Here is an 18,403-nt window from a genome sequence, read left to right on the forward strand (position 1 = left end):
AGGGAAATAGGAGCAGAAATAAGAGAACTAAATTAACAAGTAATTCCTCAATTTTCACAAGCTCCTAAAGCCTCTTTCTTTTTTTTCCAGACTGGTTGTGGAACTTCAATGCCGTCACAAAATAGAAGTCTGCAAAAATAAATACACCTCCTGCAGTAAGATATCAGTAGTAACGTGTTCCGTTGAACCGGGGAGGGGATCTAGCTACAAGATAGATGGGCTACATACTGTGTTACTCTTCCTATTCAAATATCTAAAACAATACATAATTAAAACAATAGACAATAAACGAAGATGCAAAGACGTTAAGATCCAACAGCTTTACTAATTTTGTGCAGACTTCACATATTATATCAGCCCCAAAACCTCAGCATTCCCAGACTACCGAATTTAAACCAAGATGATGTGCAATCTTCGATCTAAAAGCACCAGCCAAAGTCTTCGCCACCTCCACTGAAGCCGTAGCCTTCAACTTCTTCAATTCAAACAGCTCCTCGCTTTTAGTCTCACCCGCTGTTCCATTCTGACGAGTAGCAGCATCAGTAGTTGGTCTGAATTTATCATATCATCTATAAAACACCTCACATAAGCATTACAGTCCAAAAGCCTTTCACAAATAGAGCTTATGTTTTAACATTTGAATATGCCACAGAACCTATCCTTGACCGTTCCATCTTGCAAACAACAACCATATCATCTGTAGTTCCGACCAATTATAACCACCGTAATATACCAACAAGGTTAAGTTAAGACATCATTGTACAATTAATTAATGCATGCTATAACTAATTTAGCTGAAGTAAGATTACTGATTTAACACACACAAAAAAAGAAAAAAAAAAAAAAAAGTTGAGTTGACAATTTGATATTGACCCTCACTTTTGTTTTTACGCTGTGATTTATGCATATTAGAGCACGTGGAACATAATCATAAATTAGTGAAGTGTGAACTCGACCCACTTTACAATATATGGTCCTTATGTAGTTATGTTACAGTATATATACAAACTACCAGAGTACTAGTCGCAAAAATGCTAAACTAAAGAAAGTGAAAATTTAAAGATGAAGTATCCACACAAAATAATCCTTTATGTTACTCTTCTTGTCTTCTCCGTCCAACTTGGGAAACGAATTTCTTTACACAATTCTCCGTCCAACTCGGAAATTGAAATCTCTTTCTCGTTTCGACAAGTTTAAGGTGAGACGAACTTCTAAAAACTCTTACAAAAAAGACTCACTTCTATCTATACTGGAATTAATTTTGACTATTTTTGTATAGAATACATTTTTTTCAAATATCTTTATATTTACGACTAATTTTACCAAACATCTTGTAGCAAGTGTTCCTGATGTATGAGTTGATGGAACAAGTTATTACAAACGTCTTATAGCGAGATAGAGCACTTGTGTCTTTTTTTTTTTTTTTTTTTTTTTTTCAGAGGAGTAAATTCAGATAAGAACTCCGCCAGTGGGTTTCCCGCTGCCAGTCCCAAGCCTGGATAAAGGAGGAGGGTTACGGTAGGCCAGTGACAGCCAGTATAAAACTTCGTCACATCCCATGACATGAGCCAAACAGATATTTTCGTGGGGGCGTTCCCTACTCAGCGACGCGCTGCACTTCCTAGACCCGGGTGTAGTGATAAGTATGCAAGGGTTGCTAGGTCGTCGCCCAGAAGCGACGCGCCACATTGCCCGAGTGTGGTGTCAAATGAGCAAGGGCGTGCCATTGGGGCGTTCCCTACTGAGCGACGCGCTGCACTTCCCAGACCCGGGTGCAGTGATAAGTATGTAAGGGTTGCTAGGTCGTCGCCCAGAAGCGACGCGCCATATTGCCCAATTGTGGTGTCAAATAATCAAGGGCTTGGAGTTGGGATCAGGAGGGAGCGTGGGAGAAAAGAATTTAGTTTGCGGATTGGTTCTTGGAATGTGGGGTCTCTTACGGGAAAATCAGCAGAATTGGTAGAAGTAATGAAAAGACGACGCGTGAACATCATGTGCCTCCAAGAGACAAGATGGACAGGAGAAGGAGCTCGAGGCTTGGTTTTGGGGTATAAGGTATGGTATGTTGGGCAAGAAACGAGCCACAGAACAAGGAATGGTGGAGCTAGGAACGGAGTTGGTGTGGTTCTCGATGAGAGGTTGGCAAAAGAGGTGATCGAGGTCTATCGGAAGAACGATAGGTTGATAAGGCTGAAGTTGCTATGTGGCAAGGAGATTGTGAATGTTATCAGTGCTTATGCTCCCCAAGTGGGTTTAGATGCAGAAGAGAAACGACAATTTTGGGAGGACCTAGACGAGGTGGTGCAGGGTGTCCACCACTCAGAGAAGTTATATATTGGAGGGGATCTAAATGGGCACGTTGGGGCGAGCCGAGATGGCTATGAGAGTGTCCATGGAGGCTTTGGGTATGGGCAGAGGGACGCCGGTGGTGAAGCTATTATGGATTTTGCCCAATCATATGATTTAATTTTGGCTAATACTTGGTTTAAGAAGAGGGATTCACACTTGATAACTTTTCGGAATGGAGCAAATGCAACTCAAATAGACTTCCTGCTCACAAGGAGCATAGATAGACAAAGTTGCATAAACTGTAAGGTTATCCCAGGGGAGAGTGTGGTCACCCAACACCGGCTATTGGTAATGACTATTCGTCTGAAAGAGAAGGCGAAGAAAAAAGTTAGACAAGAAGAACCAAGGATAATATGGTGGACCCTAAGGGATGCAAAAGCTAAGGTTTTTACAGAAAAGGTAATTGAAGAAGCGGATTGGGATGGAGAGGTGGATCCGGACATGACTTGGTTACGAATGAAGAACTGTTTCCTAAGAGTGGCCAAAGAGGTCTTAGGGGAAGTAAGGGGAAGAACTTCGGTACAGAGAGATACTTCGTGGTGGAATGAAGAGGTGAAAGCAGTAATTAAGCAAAAAAGGGAATGCTATCAAGCCTTAGGAAAATGTAGGAGTGATGAAACCTTTGCAGCGTATAAGGAGGCTAAGAGTAAGGCAAAGGCAGCTGTTCGCCAAGCAAAAGAAAAGGCATATCAGGAGGTTTATGAAAAGCTTGATTCCAAGGAGGGAGAAAGGATCATTTATAAGATGGCAAAGAGAAGACAAGAGGCAAGGAAGGATATTGGCATGGTGAAGTGTGTCAAAGATAAGAACCAAATGGTCCTAGTGCAAGAGGAGGGCATCAAGGACAGGTGGAAGGGGTACTTCGATGAATTATTTAATGGAAGTAATGGAGTTGTGATAGGAGATACCTCTATGAGTGATGAAGAAATCAACATGGAGTATGTGCGAAGGATTAGGAGAGTAGAGGTGGAGATTGCACTGAGGAAGATGAAACCTAAGAAGGCGGTTGGCCCTGATGGGGTACCGATAGAGGTGTGGAGGTGTTTGGGTAAGATTGGTATTGATTGGTTAACAAACCTTTTCAACAAGATATGGACGGCTACAAGGATCCCACAAGATTGGAGGAAGAGCACCTTGGTCCCGGTTTATAAAAACAAAGGAGACGCTCAAGATTGTTCTAACTATCGAGGAATTAAGCTTATGAGCCATACTATGAAGTTGTGGGAAAGGGTGATTGAACAAAGGTTGAGGGCATGCACAAGCATTTCAGATAACCAATTTGGTTTTATGCCTGGGAGATCTACTATGGAGGCAATCCATTTGATAAGACAAATGATGGAGTTTTATAGGGTAAAGAAGAAAGATCTTCATATGGTCTTTATTGATTTAGAGAAGGCATATGACAAGGTGCCAAGAGAGATACTTTGGTGGGCAATGTTGAAGAAAGGTATCCCACGAAGGTATGTAGACCTAGTTAAGGATATGTATCGGGATGTGTCAACAAATGTGAGGACATGCGGAGGGTTGACAAAAGATTTCCCTATTACAATCGGATTGCATCAAGGGTCTGCATTAAGCCCTTTTCTTTTTGCAACGGTTCTAGATGAATTAACTAGACCAATTCAAGATGAGGTTCCATGGTGTATGCTGTTCGCAGATGATATCGTTTTGGTGGATGAGACTAAGGATGGGGTTAATGTCAAGTTGGAGCAATGGAGGCAAAGGTTGGAATCTAGAGGGTTTAAGCTAAGTCGGAGTAAGACTGAATATTTGGTATGTCGTTTTGGCACTCAGAGGGGGACAAGCAATGAAGTGGTGAGTTTGGATGGAAAGGATTTGACCATGAGTGAATGTTTTAAGTACCTAGGGTCGATCATCCAGAAGAATGGTGACATTGATCAAGACGTGACCCACAGGATTAAGTCAGGGTGGCTTAAATGGAGAGCGGCCACGGGAGTGTTATGCGACCGCAGCATTCCCTTAAAGTTGAAGGGAAAATTCTACAGGACTGCCATAAGACCAGTGTTGCTCTATGGTACAGAATGTTGGGCTTCTAAGAAAGAGCATATTAAAAAGATGGAGGTTACGGAAATGCGCATGTTAAGGTGGATGTGTGGAAACACTTTAAGAGATAGAATCAGAAATGAGGTTATTCGCAAGAAAGTAGGTGTGGCGGGCATTGTAGATAAATTAAGGGAAAATCGTCTGCGTTGGTTTGGACATGTAAGACGGAGACCCGAGGGTGCACCGGTGCGAAGAGTGGAAGAGTGGGACCATGGAGGGATTAAACGAGGAAGAGGGAGACCAAAGATGACTTGGTTGGAAGGAGTGAGGAAGGATATGAAGTGCATGGATTTACGTGAGGATGAAGTTTTGGATCGTAAGGGATGGAGGAGAAAGATTTATGTTGATGACTACACGGAATAATCAAATTTGGTTCATGTTAGCCGACCCCACTTTTGGGATTAAGGCTTTGATTGATTGATTGATTGATTGATTGAGTAAATTCAGATAAGCTCATGCCAAGCGAGACGAGTAAAATAAGACCTGAAAATGAGATTTGGGAGTTGGGGCCGTTGGGACTAGGAGTAAAGACCATTGCAATATACAACTGGGAAAGTCAAGACTCCAAGAGTGTGAGCCGGGACAAGAAATAATAAGCAAATGTTAATTTTCGATGTTTCAGTTTGAGTGCTTGGTACTACTCATATTAAACATGGGATTAATTTATTAATCAGTGTTTTTTTGGTGCGATCAGCCACACCATGCAACAAGCTGACACACATCAAAACGTTGACTAAGTAATCCTTAACCAATCGAGTAACTTTGCCATACAACCTTGATCGAGTAACTCCGACCATACGTGTAGCCAGTCACATATAAGAATTTATGTAGCACTATTTGTGAGTTGTGACTATTAATTCTGAAGGAGAGAGCATTGATTTAGACCTTTAGTTAGGTTTGTGTAAATTGGACTTGGATCATTGGTAGGAGTACTTTGGAGTGAAGAGCACTGCAAGCTAAAACAGATGTGCATGTCATGCAGAAGTTGAATCTGAACTCTTCATTTAAGTATTTTTTGTAACACACCTTTCATTTAAGTCAATCGGTGAGGTTACACTATTAAAAATAAGAAACACACTAAAAAAACTTTTTGGAAAAGAAAAACAAAGAAAGAAGAAAAAAAAAGAGCAAGACTTTTCTCAATCAAATGTCCTTGTTTAACGCGGTTCAATTTTCAAAAGGAAATTATGGTGGTTGAGAGTGAGTCAACAAAGTCATAATCATGCACTAAACTCTCACATAGTCCACATGTATAATTTGACTTTCTTTATATATATAACGCTCCAAAAAAAATCACATTTCAACAACCACAATATTTTCTTCCAAACTTTCAAAAGTTTAGCTAGCTAGGCCACAATGAAGGCAATCCAACCCACCATCAACCACCACTTCACAATCACTCGCCGCCTTCCACGGCCGGTTCGTTCTCGACAAGAACTTCTCTTCGACGACACTAACCGGTCGTCTAAGGCATCAAACCCGGCAACCCGTTTAGCCCAATCACTTACCCATATGTTACATAACCAAATTGAATCCATACACACCCAAAAAACATTAACCCAATCTAATTATAGCACCATTTTAGAGGACAAAAGTAACACCCCTATATCATTTCCTAAGGATGATATATCAAATAATTGGGAAGAATTTCATGGTGCTAATAATTGGGACGACCTTTTAGACCCTATTAACCCCTCTTTAAGGCAAGAGCTACTCAAATATGGTGAGTTAGCTCAAGCAACATACGATGCTTTCGACTACGATCCATACTCAGAGTATTGTGGTAGTTGTAGGTATAACCGAAACAAGCTCTTTCAAAAGCTCGGGTTAACACGACACGGATATCACGTTACAAAGTACATCTACGCGACTTCTCAAATTGATCTGCCTAGATGGCTAGAGAAGTCTCAAGTGGCCGAGACTTGGAGTACACACTCGAATTGGATGGGGTTTGTCGCGGTTAGTGATGATGAGGAGTCACGCCGTATTGGTAGGAGAGACATTGTAGTGTCATGGCGAGGGACGGTGTCTGCATCCGAGTGGTACGAAGATTTTCAGCGTAATTTGGAGACATTTGGGCACGGTGATGCCAAAGTTGAGGAAGGTTTCCTAAGCATTTACACTACGAAATTTCGATCCTCGAGGTATAACAAATCAAGTGCTTCAGAACAAGTGATGCAAGAGTTATCAAAGCTAATAGATTTTTACAAGAAAAGAGGGGAAGAAGTTAGTCTTACAATAACAGGGCATAGTTTAGGTGGTGCCTTGGCTCTGCTCAATGCATACGAGGCGGCTGCAATATTCGTCAATCTTCCTGTTAGTGTCATATCCTTTGCTGCTCCAAGGATTGGAAACTCGGTCTTCAGAGACGAGCTACACGAGCTAGGAGTGAAGATACTACGCGTTGTTGTCAAACAAGACGTCGTTCCTTGGACTGCAGGAATGGTCTTTAACAATGAGAGCTTACAGAATTTTGATGAGATTACTGGGGGATTACAGTGGATTCACCCTCATGCTGGTGTTGAGCTGAAGCTTGACGCGAGAGCTTCTCCGTATTTGAAACGAGGGTTGCAGCTGTTAGGACATCATATGCTAGAGACTTACCTGCATTTGCTGGATGGTTATGAAAGTTCTAAGGTGCCTTTTCGGTCTGATGCTACAAGGGATATAGCTTTGGTTAACAAAGAGTGTGATCTGTTGATTAACGAGCTGAGGATACCGCCTCGTTGGTACCAGGTTGCGAATAAGGGTCTGGTTCAGAATGCTTATGGGAGGTGGGTTAAACCTAAGAGGGATCCTGAAGATATACCATCTCCTACTAGTGAATCGGCTAATTGTAATGAGATGCAATCTGTACTTGGTTATTGAATCATAATTATAATTGTATATATAAGTTCTTGTTAGCACAATCTTAATCTTATCCTACTAAAATCATGAAGCTTAAGGTTTGGGGAAGGGAAGGGGGGGATGGGGATAAGACACGAGCTATTGCCCCGAGATGAGCATAAAGATCTAATTTCAGGGGCGATTTTTTATATTTTCACATATATAGATGATGTTTACTCTTTTACCCATCTCGCACATGGTGTTTTATCACTAGGGGGGATACGGGTAGAGGAGCGCGTTCACAAGATCAAAGAAAGGTTAACAAGTAGCAACATCATGAAAGGATAGAGGACCACTTAATCCAACAGAGTATTTTTCGACACAATTTAACACGGGACCAATGCAGTCTACGAACTAAGCCGAAAACTGAACATAGTTAATGTTAGAAAAAGGGAAGGGGGGTTCACAGACTGATAGTGAACTATCATTATTAATTTTCAACAATGCTTCATGTGATGTTTGTGCATGCATATCCTTTTCTGAATCAGCTTCCACTGATCATTTTCATTATCTATACAAGCAACTATGAATGCTGAATCAGCTTTTCTGATGATCATGAATGCTGTTTTCTGCAGCACATATGCTAATTAAATATGTGGGCTAACCACATTGCAAGTATTCAAATTCAAGCAACTATCTAAATCTTGCTACCAGAAGTCCACAATGGACATCTTCCACCAAAAGCCGCGTAAGGCAAAATCACAAGTTCAGGGAAAAAGGCGACACCAGATCTTCTGTTACTACAGATGATCATGTTCGTAAGAAGATTCCCAGGATTTCGAAGATGCCATACACATCTCCAATTGAATCTTTATTTTAGAGTATTGTCAGTTATGATAAAGCATCACTAACCTTGTTTTGTTTGCCAGACAAGTACCGAAATTTCAGCTGATGCTGATGTTTGCACATCTCAAGTTATTTTAACAGCAAACTGATATAGATCGTCCACCAAACAGATCACTGACTCATATCAAGGTTTAAAAAAATATAGAAGATAATACTATATTATAAAAGTTTGATCCAGCAATGGACCTTACACATATAGTTCCATAAACCTACTATTGACTAATAAGATACAGTATACATACACAAGCAGATATCATTAACCATGAGATAAAAATCAAGGAAAAAAAATCCTTCCTGATTCTCGAATGGCATTCACAACCCTATGACTGATAAACTTGAGCTGAAGTTGGTTAGACTGTATTCTCTTGACATATTCAGATATTCATCACCAGTTTCCCCATATTATGCAAGAGTCGAGTTTTTACAGGCCAAGAGCATAATAATTGAAGCATTACCCTTAAAAGATATCCAAAATCTCCAAGATGAAATTATTGCAAAGTGGACAGTTCCCCCTTTGAACAAAGAGTTCCCTCGAACATAACCTGCAAAACGTATGGCCACAAGGAATGAACGCTGCACCTTTATGCCTTACCATACACACACAACAAGAAAATTCTCCTTTTCCCACGTCCTGTACTTCCTCTTCCACTTCCACCTCTTCCTCTTCTTCCTCTTCCTCTTCTTCGTCATCCAACCTGTATGTAGGCCCACTGATCCCAGCCTGTCGATCAGTTTCCTCCAACAAATCCATCAATGACATTCGCAATGGCTGGTTTACTGGAGGCCCAAGATTAGGAATTCCTCCATCCTCGTCATCATCATCCTCATCTTCATTTCCACGAGGGGACACTTCAATTTCCTCATTCTCATTCCTACTTCGATTACCCTCATCCAGCTCCCTTGACAGCCTCCTACGAGTCTGCTCCCTCTCAGCAGCCAAAGCCGCAGACAGCCTGAAACTGCTGCCACCCCTAGGAGACCCACCACTATCAACCTCCCTCAAGGTCAGATCATCAGCTGGAACAGTATCAACTCTCCTGAGCGAACTGCTTCTAAGGGAGTTTCTGTTCGCCATCACTTCACCTAACGATGATCTTGAGCTAGGTATCACGTCTGACTGTGGAACCGGCATAGAAGATGTCCAATTCCTTGAATTTGGATTCTGATTCTGACTAAAATTCTGATTCCTCTTGAGCTTAAGGCGGTCTTTAAAAGACTTCCACGTCTTCTTTCCGTTAGGGGAGCCTCCAGCACTTCTAGGGGTAAGGGTCTCGTCGTTACGAATAACCTCAAGGAGGGTTCTGACAACTATATTAGCTGGTGGTGGTGATTTCCTGTCACTATTAAGTACAGCACCCAGCGTGACGTTTGACACCCTTCTTGGGCTAGTAGTGCTATTAACTATGGAAGAATTATGGCTAAATTCGCGGTTGATTGCATCAGATAGATCGGCTGCAATGAAGGTGTCGCGAAGGGTGGAGTGGTGGGACGTCAGTCTCCGAGAAGTAACAGCAGTAGCTACGCCACCACCGTTACTATCCATTTAATCTGTACTTCACATACAATTTTTTACCAACAAAACTTACCATTAAAAACTCAATCATATTCTTACATTACAATCAATTGCATCTCATTTCAATCAAAATATGTCTCATCATAAGTAATTATGCAACATAATCATCAAATTCTATGTTTATAATCATACCCCCCCCCCCCCCCCCCCCCCAAAAAAAAAAAAAAATAAAAAAAAAATAAAATAAAGAAAGACAGAAAAACAAGAAATTAAGAATGGGAAACTGCAAAGATTTGTCTTCATAGGAAATCGCGGTTAACATTTGTTTTTTCTGCTTTATATTATTGAGATTCACAATTCTGTTACTACTAATAAACAAATTAGAAACTTCACATTTTCAAATTCTATATACTTTTATATATGAATTGATAATATAAAAAAAATATGAATCAAATTCTTATACAAATAGGACAATTTCACCAGAAAATAATACCTTAATAATTATCTCAAAGCATAGAAAAAATTGCAGGAAATTTGAAAAAATAAAATACAATTATAGCTCAAATTAGCTTAAAAAATAAAAATAAAAGCTCACCAAATTTTTCATTGGTAAATTGCAGAAAATTAGCTGATAATGTAGTTCTAATTAACGATGAACAAATTGTAAAAGAGCAAAAGATCATCCAGAAAAAATATCAAAAAATGAGAATTTTTTTGATGAAATTCAAAACAGCAACAGTAACGAAAAGAGAGGAGAGAGAAAATGTAAAAATACCTAAATTTGTCCGTTATTTTGGATATTACCGTTTCAGATCTGACCCTATTTTTGTGCAGCTTCAATGGCGCCCAATTTCTGAATTTTCGGAAAATAAAAATTGCCAAAAAAAAAATGGATAAAAATTCCCGAAAAAGAGGAAAATTAAAAGGGGAAATTAAAATTGATAGGAAGATAATAATGGAGTTAATTTTATATTTTTTGGGGAAAAATCTATGTTGTTAACATTTGTCTTTTGAGTATCTATTTTTGACTTTTGTTTGGGATTTTTTAATTTATAAAAATAAAAATATGAAAATAATAATAGTGGGATGTTATCTGCAAATGTGTGCTCCAAAGTGGTGAAGAGATTTTGGGAGAGGGGACTTTTTGGAGTGGATGATTGAGGAGAGAGAAAATTAAAAATAAAGAAGAGCGAGTCTTCCTCGTTTTGTAAGCTTAAAAGGGTCTCAGATTCCCTTCTTTTTGCGCGACATGTCCTCTTGGTAACGAGTTCTACTCGATAACATGATGTGCATTATGAATTTATGATCTTATAAATTCAATACAATTTGAATGTGTTTATATTTACTGAATTAAATTGATTAGAGCTGAAGTGGACTGGATAGAACTAAGATGAATATTTCATGAGAGATGGAAATTAGGAGCTGAACTGAATTGAAATTAAGGTGAAGTGAACAAGCCCTTTGTATTTGATTATGCGATTAGTTTAAAATAATGAGCATTCATAATCTTGTTATCATAGTTTCATATTGTTGTATTATTATATGAGTGTGTGATTTTTGGATAATGTGTTTAATTTTTTTTTAAAATCTTGGATTGTTGTTCATTCAAAAATATAGTGCATATCATGCTTTGAAGTGTAGAATCAAAGGGTTGTTTGTTAAGAATTTTTTTTTTCTTTGTTCTCTTTTCAAAATTCTCTTTTTATCTAAAGAATAGAGTTGATCATGGATTTGAGACCACAACTAGAACTATAAAATAAGTGGTTTTATACCTTGAGAATTGACCGAATGAATTTGTGACTTGATGTCTAGTGCATAGCATATGCCAAAAATTGGTTTATTTCATCAAGTTGAGAAGGCGAAGCTAAAAGATAGTTTTAGAGGCAGAAATCATTGCATAATCTTTCATACTATTACTCCTTAAGATAAATATGTATATGTGATTCATTTTTAAAACTTCGAATAAGTAAACTCGTCATATAATATTATTGTCGCTTAATACTTATGTAAATTATCATACACCTATGTATTAATGGTTTAGATTTATGTATTGAGTATTGACACATGTGTGCATGGTCGAAATGAGTTTTTTTTTTTTGAAAGACCAAAATAATAAAGTTGAGAAGCACAAAAAGAACTAGAGGGAAATAAGGAAATTGGCATCTCTTGGTCCGCATTATGGATGTGGTACGATTTTCTTGGTTGTCCAATTAGGCTCCATAATTATTGGTATGCTGCAAGACTTTATTGGTATTTTCGTTCTCTTCGTTTTTGCTCCAATGCTAAGTGGCAAGCCTTGTATGAGGGTTTGTTTAGGCATGTTGCCTTAGCTTCTTTACACAAGGTTGTCCTTTTGTGGTATTTGTTTAGTTAGGTGTGCTTGGTTGTTTTCTGTTTCTTTCAAGACTTATTTGACATCGTTTTTTGTTTTATGTTTTTTTGAAAACTAAAAACCAAAAACAGGAAACTAGAGAAAGATGTTTTCACTTTTTAGTATAATTTATTAGTTAAACTTATTAAAATCATGATAATTTTGAAAACTGACAACTAAAAAGTGAAAACATCTTTCTCTAGTTTCCTGTTTTTGGTTTTATTAGTTAAACTTATTAAAATCATGATGATTTTGAAAACTGACAACCAAAAAGTGAAAACATCTTTCTTTAGTTTCCTGTTTTTGGTTTTTAATATATATATATATATATATATATATATATATATATATATATATATATATATTTATATATATATATATATATATATATATAATATGATAAAATAAAAAAACCAGAAAACCACAGTAATGCCAAACGAACAAACCCAATTTGTAATTTTGTTTGCAAATTGCAGTCATTTAAAAAAAATTGCAAATTGCAGCCCAAAAGTTCTTATAAATTGTAAATAGCAGCTCGATTCAACTTTTTCATCGGTTTATGTGTCGAAAAACGGTTAAGGTTTTAGGGATCATTTTAGTACTTAAGGGTACGAATTGAGCTCGAAATTATCAAAAAAATAACGTAAGTACCTCGTTTTTACAGCAAAAAATAGTTGCCCACAAATTGATACATTTTTATACGCAAAACGGGACACTTACCTTTTTTTTTTTTTTTGCTAATTCCGGGCACAATTTGGTTCCATAAAGACTAAAATGGCCCCTAAAATGTTAACCGAATATTTTATCGACGCGTAAACGAATGAAAAACTTAAAATGGGCTGCAATTTACAACTTATAAGAACTTTTGGGTTGTAAGTTGCAATTTTTTTTAAATGACTGCAATTTATAAAATACAAACTTTAAATGACTGCAATTAACAAATTTTCCAAAATGAAAATCAAAGTTTAGGCCTTGTTTGGGAGAAAGCTGAAAGGTGAAGCTGATTGAGTTAGCTGATTTTGACTAGCTGATTTTATTAACTGATTTGACTAACTTATTGTATTAACTGATTATATGAAAGTGTTTGGTAAATAGCTGATAGCTTAAAGGTGATTGAGTATGTGAAATGACCAATAAGCTAATTGTGGGGTAGGTAGTTTAGATAGGATTTTAAATTAAATGAGGTTATAAGTGTCATTTCACAATAATTAATGAATAAGCTAATTGAAAAAGCTCCTAAAATGAGCTTTTTCAAAAAGAGCTTATTTTGTGGAATAAGCTCTTTCAATAAGCTTACTACCAAACACTTGTATTAGCTTGTTTGACTAGTCAATCAGCTAAAGTTAGTCAAATAAGCTAATATAACCCCAATAAGCTTACTATCAAACAAGGCCTAAGAAATTTGCAGTTTGCACTTAAAGTGATATTAACTTATTAAGCGGCATCGACGGGTCGTGTATAAAAAGGGCCAATGGACAAGGTCTAGTGGTTGTAATAAGAGGGATCCATCAAATAGTGGTTATAATAAGAGGGATCCATCAAAATATTAGTCATTTCGCCCTTTAGGGTGTATGATCATTTCACCATGTGTGACAAATTTAATACTGTATCATTGAAATAGATTAAGGGCTTATTAAAGGAGGCTATGTTCATTTCTTAAAAAAAAAAAATATTTATTTCACCTCATTTTTGCATATTTAATCTGTCTAAATTTAATAAGTATATTTTTTGTATCTGATCTGATTTAATTGTTTGATTTAACTAAACTCTAACTTTATATCTGAAATTCTAAACTAATTCATAAGGATAAAATGTATCAAATGAGGTATTCTATATTTGTATTATTATTTCATTTCCAAATGTGAAATTTCATTATTCATTTTACTATAGAATTAAACATTTAAAGCGACAAAAGTCGCATTTAAAACGATAATATAATCTAACTTGTTTTCAAATAGGCATTGGTGGAGTGTCTCCCTATGATGGAGTCGTCATTATTTTTTGTTAGTTTAGTTGATTGTTTTTATATAGGCTTTTTTTTTTGGAGTTAGGGTTTATTAAAAAAAGCAATCATCTTTTGCCCTATTATTAGTTCATTGGAAAAGATTTATTTAGGATCGGAACGATTGTCACATTTTCAAAGACGTTCAAGTAAATTAGATGAAGATCATCCTTATGGCTACATTTAATTATTAGATCGTCTCTCCGAAAAGGTTGTATATTCCAGCGATGTATGAGAGAGATGTATTACTATACAAGATTCATTCAACGGTCGTAGCTTTCATGAAAGAACTTTATTTGATTCAATTTTATATATTTGTTAATTTAGATTTCATTTGTAAATGTTGTATGCATGGCTTTTTATTATTGAAAGTATTTCTTTAAAAAAAAATAAAAATGGACATTGACAAACTAATCCATGTTGGGATGACCCTTACGAGGTTCTGGTTCAATAAGATCATTAATAAATGTTACAAAATCACCTGTGATGCTAAAAACTTAATTTTTTTTTAAACAAACATTTAATGATGAATATCCATTTGGATCTCCACAATTAATGAGTAAGAAAGTTTGGAATATTAATAAAAAGTAAAGTAATTCCAGTGAATACAGTACAAAAAGTCTAAAGTTGGCCCTAAAAGCTATATACATCCGGGTATATAATACACGCTATAAAAGTCAAAATGTTGGCCGATGACATATACATTCCTTAGAGAATAAAGGGTTGCATCACCATTTGCCTACATAAGATCCGACCATTAATGTACGTCGTATCTCTTAAATTGGTACTTCGTACTAATTTTGAATCGTGTGTGATTAAATCACACATAATTAGTAAAATTAATATTGACAGTGAGGAATAGCTCAAGTAATTAGAGCTCCTCTCCCGGTCTTAGAATCGATTTTCATCATCCGCCCTTATAGCTCTCTAAACATCAAAAAAGTAAAATTAGTGTTTGGATTATCTTAATTTTTCAATTTTATCTAGCTCCTTTGTATGCAATTTATATACATTATTGCATCCGGACTTAACCTAGACCTTTGTCCGGCCTAAAAACCCTTTCTAACATAGTATGCAAAGTGACACACTAATACACTATACCTGACACATGGAGCATCATGCAGTGAATAAACTTGAGTGTACCATACTCACTCCGTCTCTTATTTTTTGTCCCATTTGACTTATCATGATCTCCAGGAAGCGTCTTTAAACTCATATATCTTCATTTTTACAAGCATAAAAATGATAAAAACTAGATATTAATAAAATATACAACGACATCAATTCAACAAGACCTCATTTGACTATATAATCTCTTATAAATTAACGAGACAATGGTCAATGTTATCAAAGTTTGACCCAAATATTAGCAATCTTATGTATTTAATAAGTCAATTTATAACGTTCATTAAACTTCAAACTTTGTTATGCTACCATAAAACGCTCTAACAAATTTTCCCAAAAAAAGGGTATTAGTATGTCAAATACTTAGTCTTGTTACCTTAATTCTTAGAAGTTGTAATTCAAATGTGTCCAGATGTCCATTATATACTGAGAAAATTCCTTTATAACTAGCACATACACTACATAAATGATAAATCTGTTAAATTTTCTCTTATAAATAACTCTAATTCTGTGACAATAAAATTTCAGTACGATTCTCATTGTCACTTAGAGGCTCAAAACCATAAGAGTATCAATGGCTTTTTCCTCTTTGTTTCGTTCATTTGTGCTTTTGCTCCTCCTTTTCTCCTTATTACTCCAAATTGAAGTTTCAATTGTAAGTCCTTTATTTATTATAATCATTCAAGGTAGCTTTTAATTTATTGGTCATGGCATTTGTTCATGTGTTTTATGCCTATTTCTAGCAAAGACATCGCTAACCCATACATATTTACTTATTTAAATTAGGCTGGCGGAAAAGGATCAGTGAAATCAAAAGGTATACATTTATAATATATATAATCCTTTGAACTTAACCTCGAATCTTCTTGAATAATACTCTGTAATTGTTTTGTTTCTAAGACCAAGATTGTAACTACAGAATAACATTGTAACAACCATGCACATGTATTATTTCGAGATTGATTAAAACATTAAACTCAATCTAAATAGAGTAAAATTGTGTCATATTCTTAATTACCATGTTCCGTTTTAATCATACAACTTAATTACCATGTTCCGTTTTTGGATGTTGTTTTTGTAGATTGTCCATGGGCATGTAACGCTAGGTGCTCAAAAACGGAGCATCGAAAGCCATGCTTGATGTATTGCAACGAATGCTGCTTGAAATGCCATTGTGTACCCCCAGGAACATATGGACGCAGAGAGGAATGGCCTTGCTATGATCAGTGGAAAACTAAGAGAGGATCCCCTAAGTGCCCTTAAAAGAACTAAGACCATTTAAGATGCTTTCAAAATTTGTCAATTTCATTCTCCTTAATTTGTTGGTGTATGTGTTGCCTAGAGGAGACAATAAATTTGAGCAGTTAAATTTGCTGATTTAAATTGAAACAATATTGGTTCTTGTTTGTTTTTTTTTTTTTTCACCCAACCTCACATTTAATATCAAGGAAAACTTAATGCAAAATATCACAAGCCGAACCTAAAAATAAGGAAACCTTTCCCCTAGAAACACTTTTATATCGATTAAAAAGAATAATACAAGTATAAAATTTACCGTTCAATATTATTTGCTCATAGGTCTTGAATACTACTCCGTATCTATCAAAATTTTAACCAACTAAACTCTAGTTGATCATCCACACCAAACGCCCCTAATGTTGTCACTAAATTGAATAAGGATATAATCATATAATAGAAAATTTATAATTGGACACCAAGCTAAGTGATCACAACTTCACAACAATCACAAGTAGCTTACATACAACTTTTATGTGATTCTTGGGTCCATAAGACCATAAATATAAAATATTAACCAACTTTTATAAGTGGCTAGCCATATCATGTGGACATTTATCATGAGAGTTACTTCGTTAATATTATACAGGTTACTCAATCACTGTTGCAAGGGTTACTTCGTTAGTGTTATAGACTTATAGGGGTATACCCAGTCAGTGTTATAGGGGTTATTTGATCAGAATTATAAGGATTAGTCGGTCAGTATTATAGGTTTTTTTTTTTTTTTTTTTTTTTTTTTGCGTTGTAAAATATTATTTTCTCCTTTGTCAAAAAAATACATAATATTAAAATGAAAATGATCATTTGAGATTTGTTATCACAATAATTATTACATAAACACAAATCTATATCTTTTCCATATTCCACATTTTATTAATTAGGGAAGAAATATGCATAACTGATTTCATTTGATACAGCCACATTGCTAGAATGAGTTGGAATGAAAAAAAAAAATCCCAAATTTCCAAACTGATGGAACATAAACCATATATAAAAAGATTGTTTCCATCATTATTTTGTACCAAAATGATCTCAAACATTGTACATGAATTTCAATAATTTATGTCCTTCCAAAGGTTGAGTGACATCTCTATATAAGGGGCACTTAACAACATGATAATACATGATTAATCACCAATATATACACATTAACCATCCCTTCTAAAACACACACAAGTAAATTATACTAATAGTTGAAGTATTTCAAGTATGGCTGTTGTCAAGTTTTTGCTGCTCCTCTTTGTGTCAATGATAATTATTGAAGTTTCAATGGTAAGTTTTTGACATCTCTACCAACATTTACTCTAACCACCTCTATATGTGTTGTGTGTATTCATTAAATTCTATCCAATTCAAATAAATCTAATTTTTCATTCACTTTGTGTTAATGTAATTCATCATTTATAATTAGGCTGGTGGCGAAGGTTCGGTGAAAATAGAAGGTATGTAGCACTTTTTTCCTCATTTTTTTAAGATTGAAAATTGTAAGGTTGCTAGATTTTGTCTAGTGTTAGTTAATTAGGGTAAATGTTCGCTCATATGATGATTTCCATATAAACAAGGGAAAAAAAATGGGTACATGACCATCATATAAGCATGTAATTTTACAATTACACACTAACATTTCTTCAAAATCGGAGAAATTTTGCATTTTATTCTTCTTAATAAGATAGTTTTTATATAGCAACACCACATCATCCACGTTATGCAACAAGGGAAAATAATTTCTCATTTCGCGCAACTAATAGTTAATCGGATGCTTCAAATTCGCAGATTGTCCGGCAGCATGTGATTACCGGTGCTCAGCAACTCAACATAGGAAGCCTTGTCTATTTTTTTGCAACAAGTGCTGTGATATATGTTTGTGCGTACCATCAGGCACTTATGGGAACAGAGAAGAATGTCCATGCTACAATAATTGGAAAACAAAGGAAGGAAAGCCCAAATGTCC

At 36.0% G+C, this 18,403-nt stretch overlaps 2 protein-coding genes and 1 pseudogene across 3 annotated transcripts; 2 read left to right on the forward strand and 1 right to left on the reverse strand.

The window, feature by feature from the left end:
• The first annotated feature begins 5,698 nt into the window (after positions 1–5,698).
• Positions 5,699–7,388, forward strand: LOC145571979 (phospholipase A1-Igamma1, chloroplastic pseudogene; annotated as a pseudogene).
• Positions 7,389–8,275: 887 nt separating this feature from the next.
• Positions 8,276–10,825, reverse strand: LOC145570318 (uncharacterized). Of its 2 annotated transcripts, none has more exons than XM_081629357.1 (2): positions 10,434–10,825; positions 8,276–9,693 (listed from the first exon to the last, which is right to left on the reverse strand). In XM_081629357.1, the coding sequence occupies exon 2, from the start codon at positions 9,686–9,688 to the stop codon at positions 8,603–8,605; it is 1,086 nt and encodes a 361-aa protein (XP_081485483.1). In that variant the 5' UTR covers positions 9,689–9,693; positions 10,434–10,825; the 3' UTR covers positions 8,276–8,602. The 2 variants fall into 2 exon arrangements, with proteins under 2 accessions (XP_081485483.1, XP_081485484.1); XM_081629358.1 differs by having other exon boundaries at positions 8,276–9,698.
• Positions 10,826–15,730: 4,905 nt separating this feature from the next.
• On the forward strand, positions 15,731–16,419 carry LOC145571980 (peamaclein-like). The gene is made up of 3 exons (XM_081630996.1): positions 15,731–15,811; positions 15,943–15,973; positions 16,238–16,419. Exons 1-3 carry the CDS (start codon positions 15,731–15,733, stop codon positions 16,417–16,419), a joined length of 294 nt encoding a protein of 97 aa, XP_081487122.1.
• The last annotated feature ends 1,984 nt before the right edge of the window (positions 16,420–18,403 follow it).

Source organism: Chenopodium album, chromosome 12 (assembly GCF_948465745.1).
Source record: "Chenopodium album chromosome 12, dcCheAlbu1.1, whole genome shotgun sequence".
NCBI classification, from domain to species: Eukaryota; Viridiplantae; Streptophyta; class Magnoliopsida; order Caryophyllales; family Amaranthaceae; genus Chenopodium; species Chenopodium album.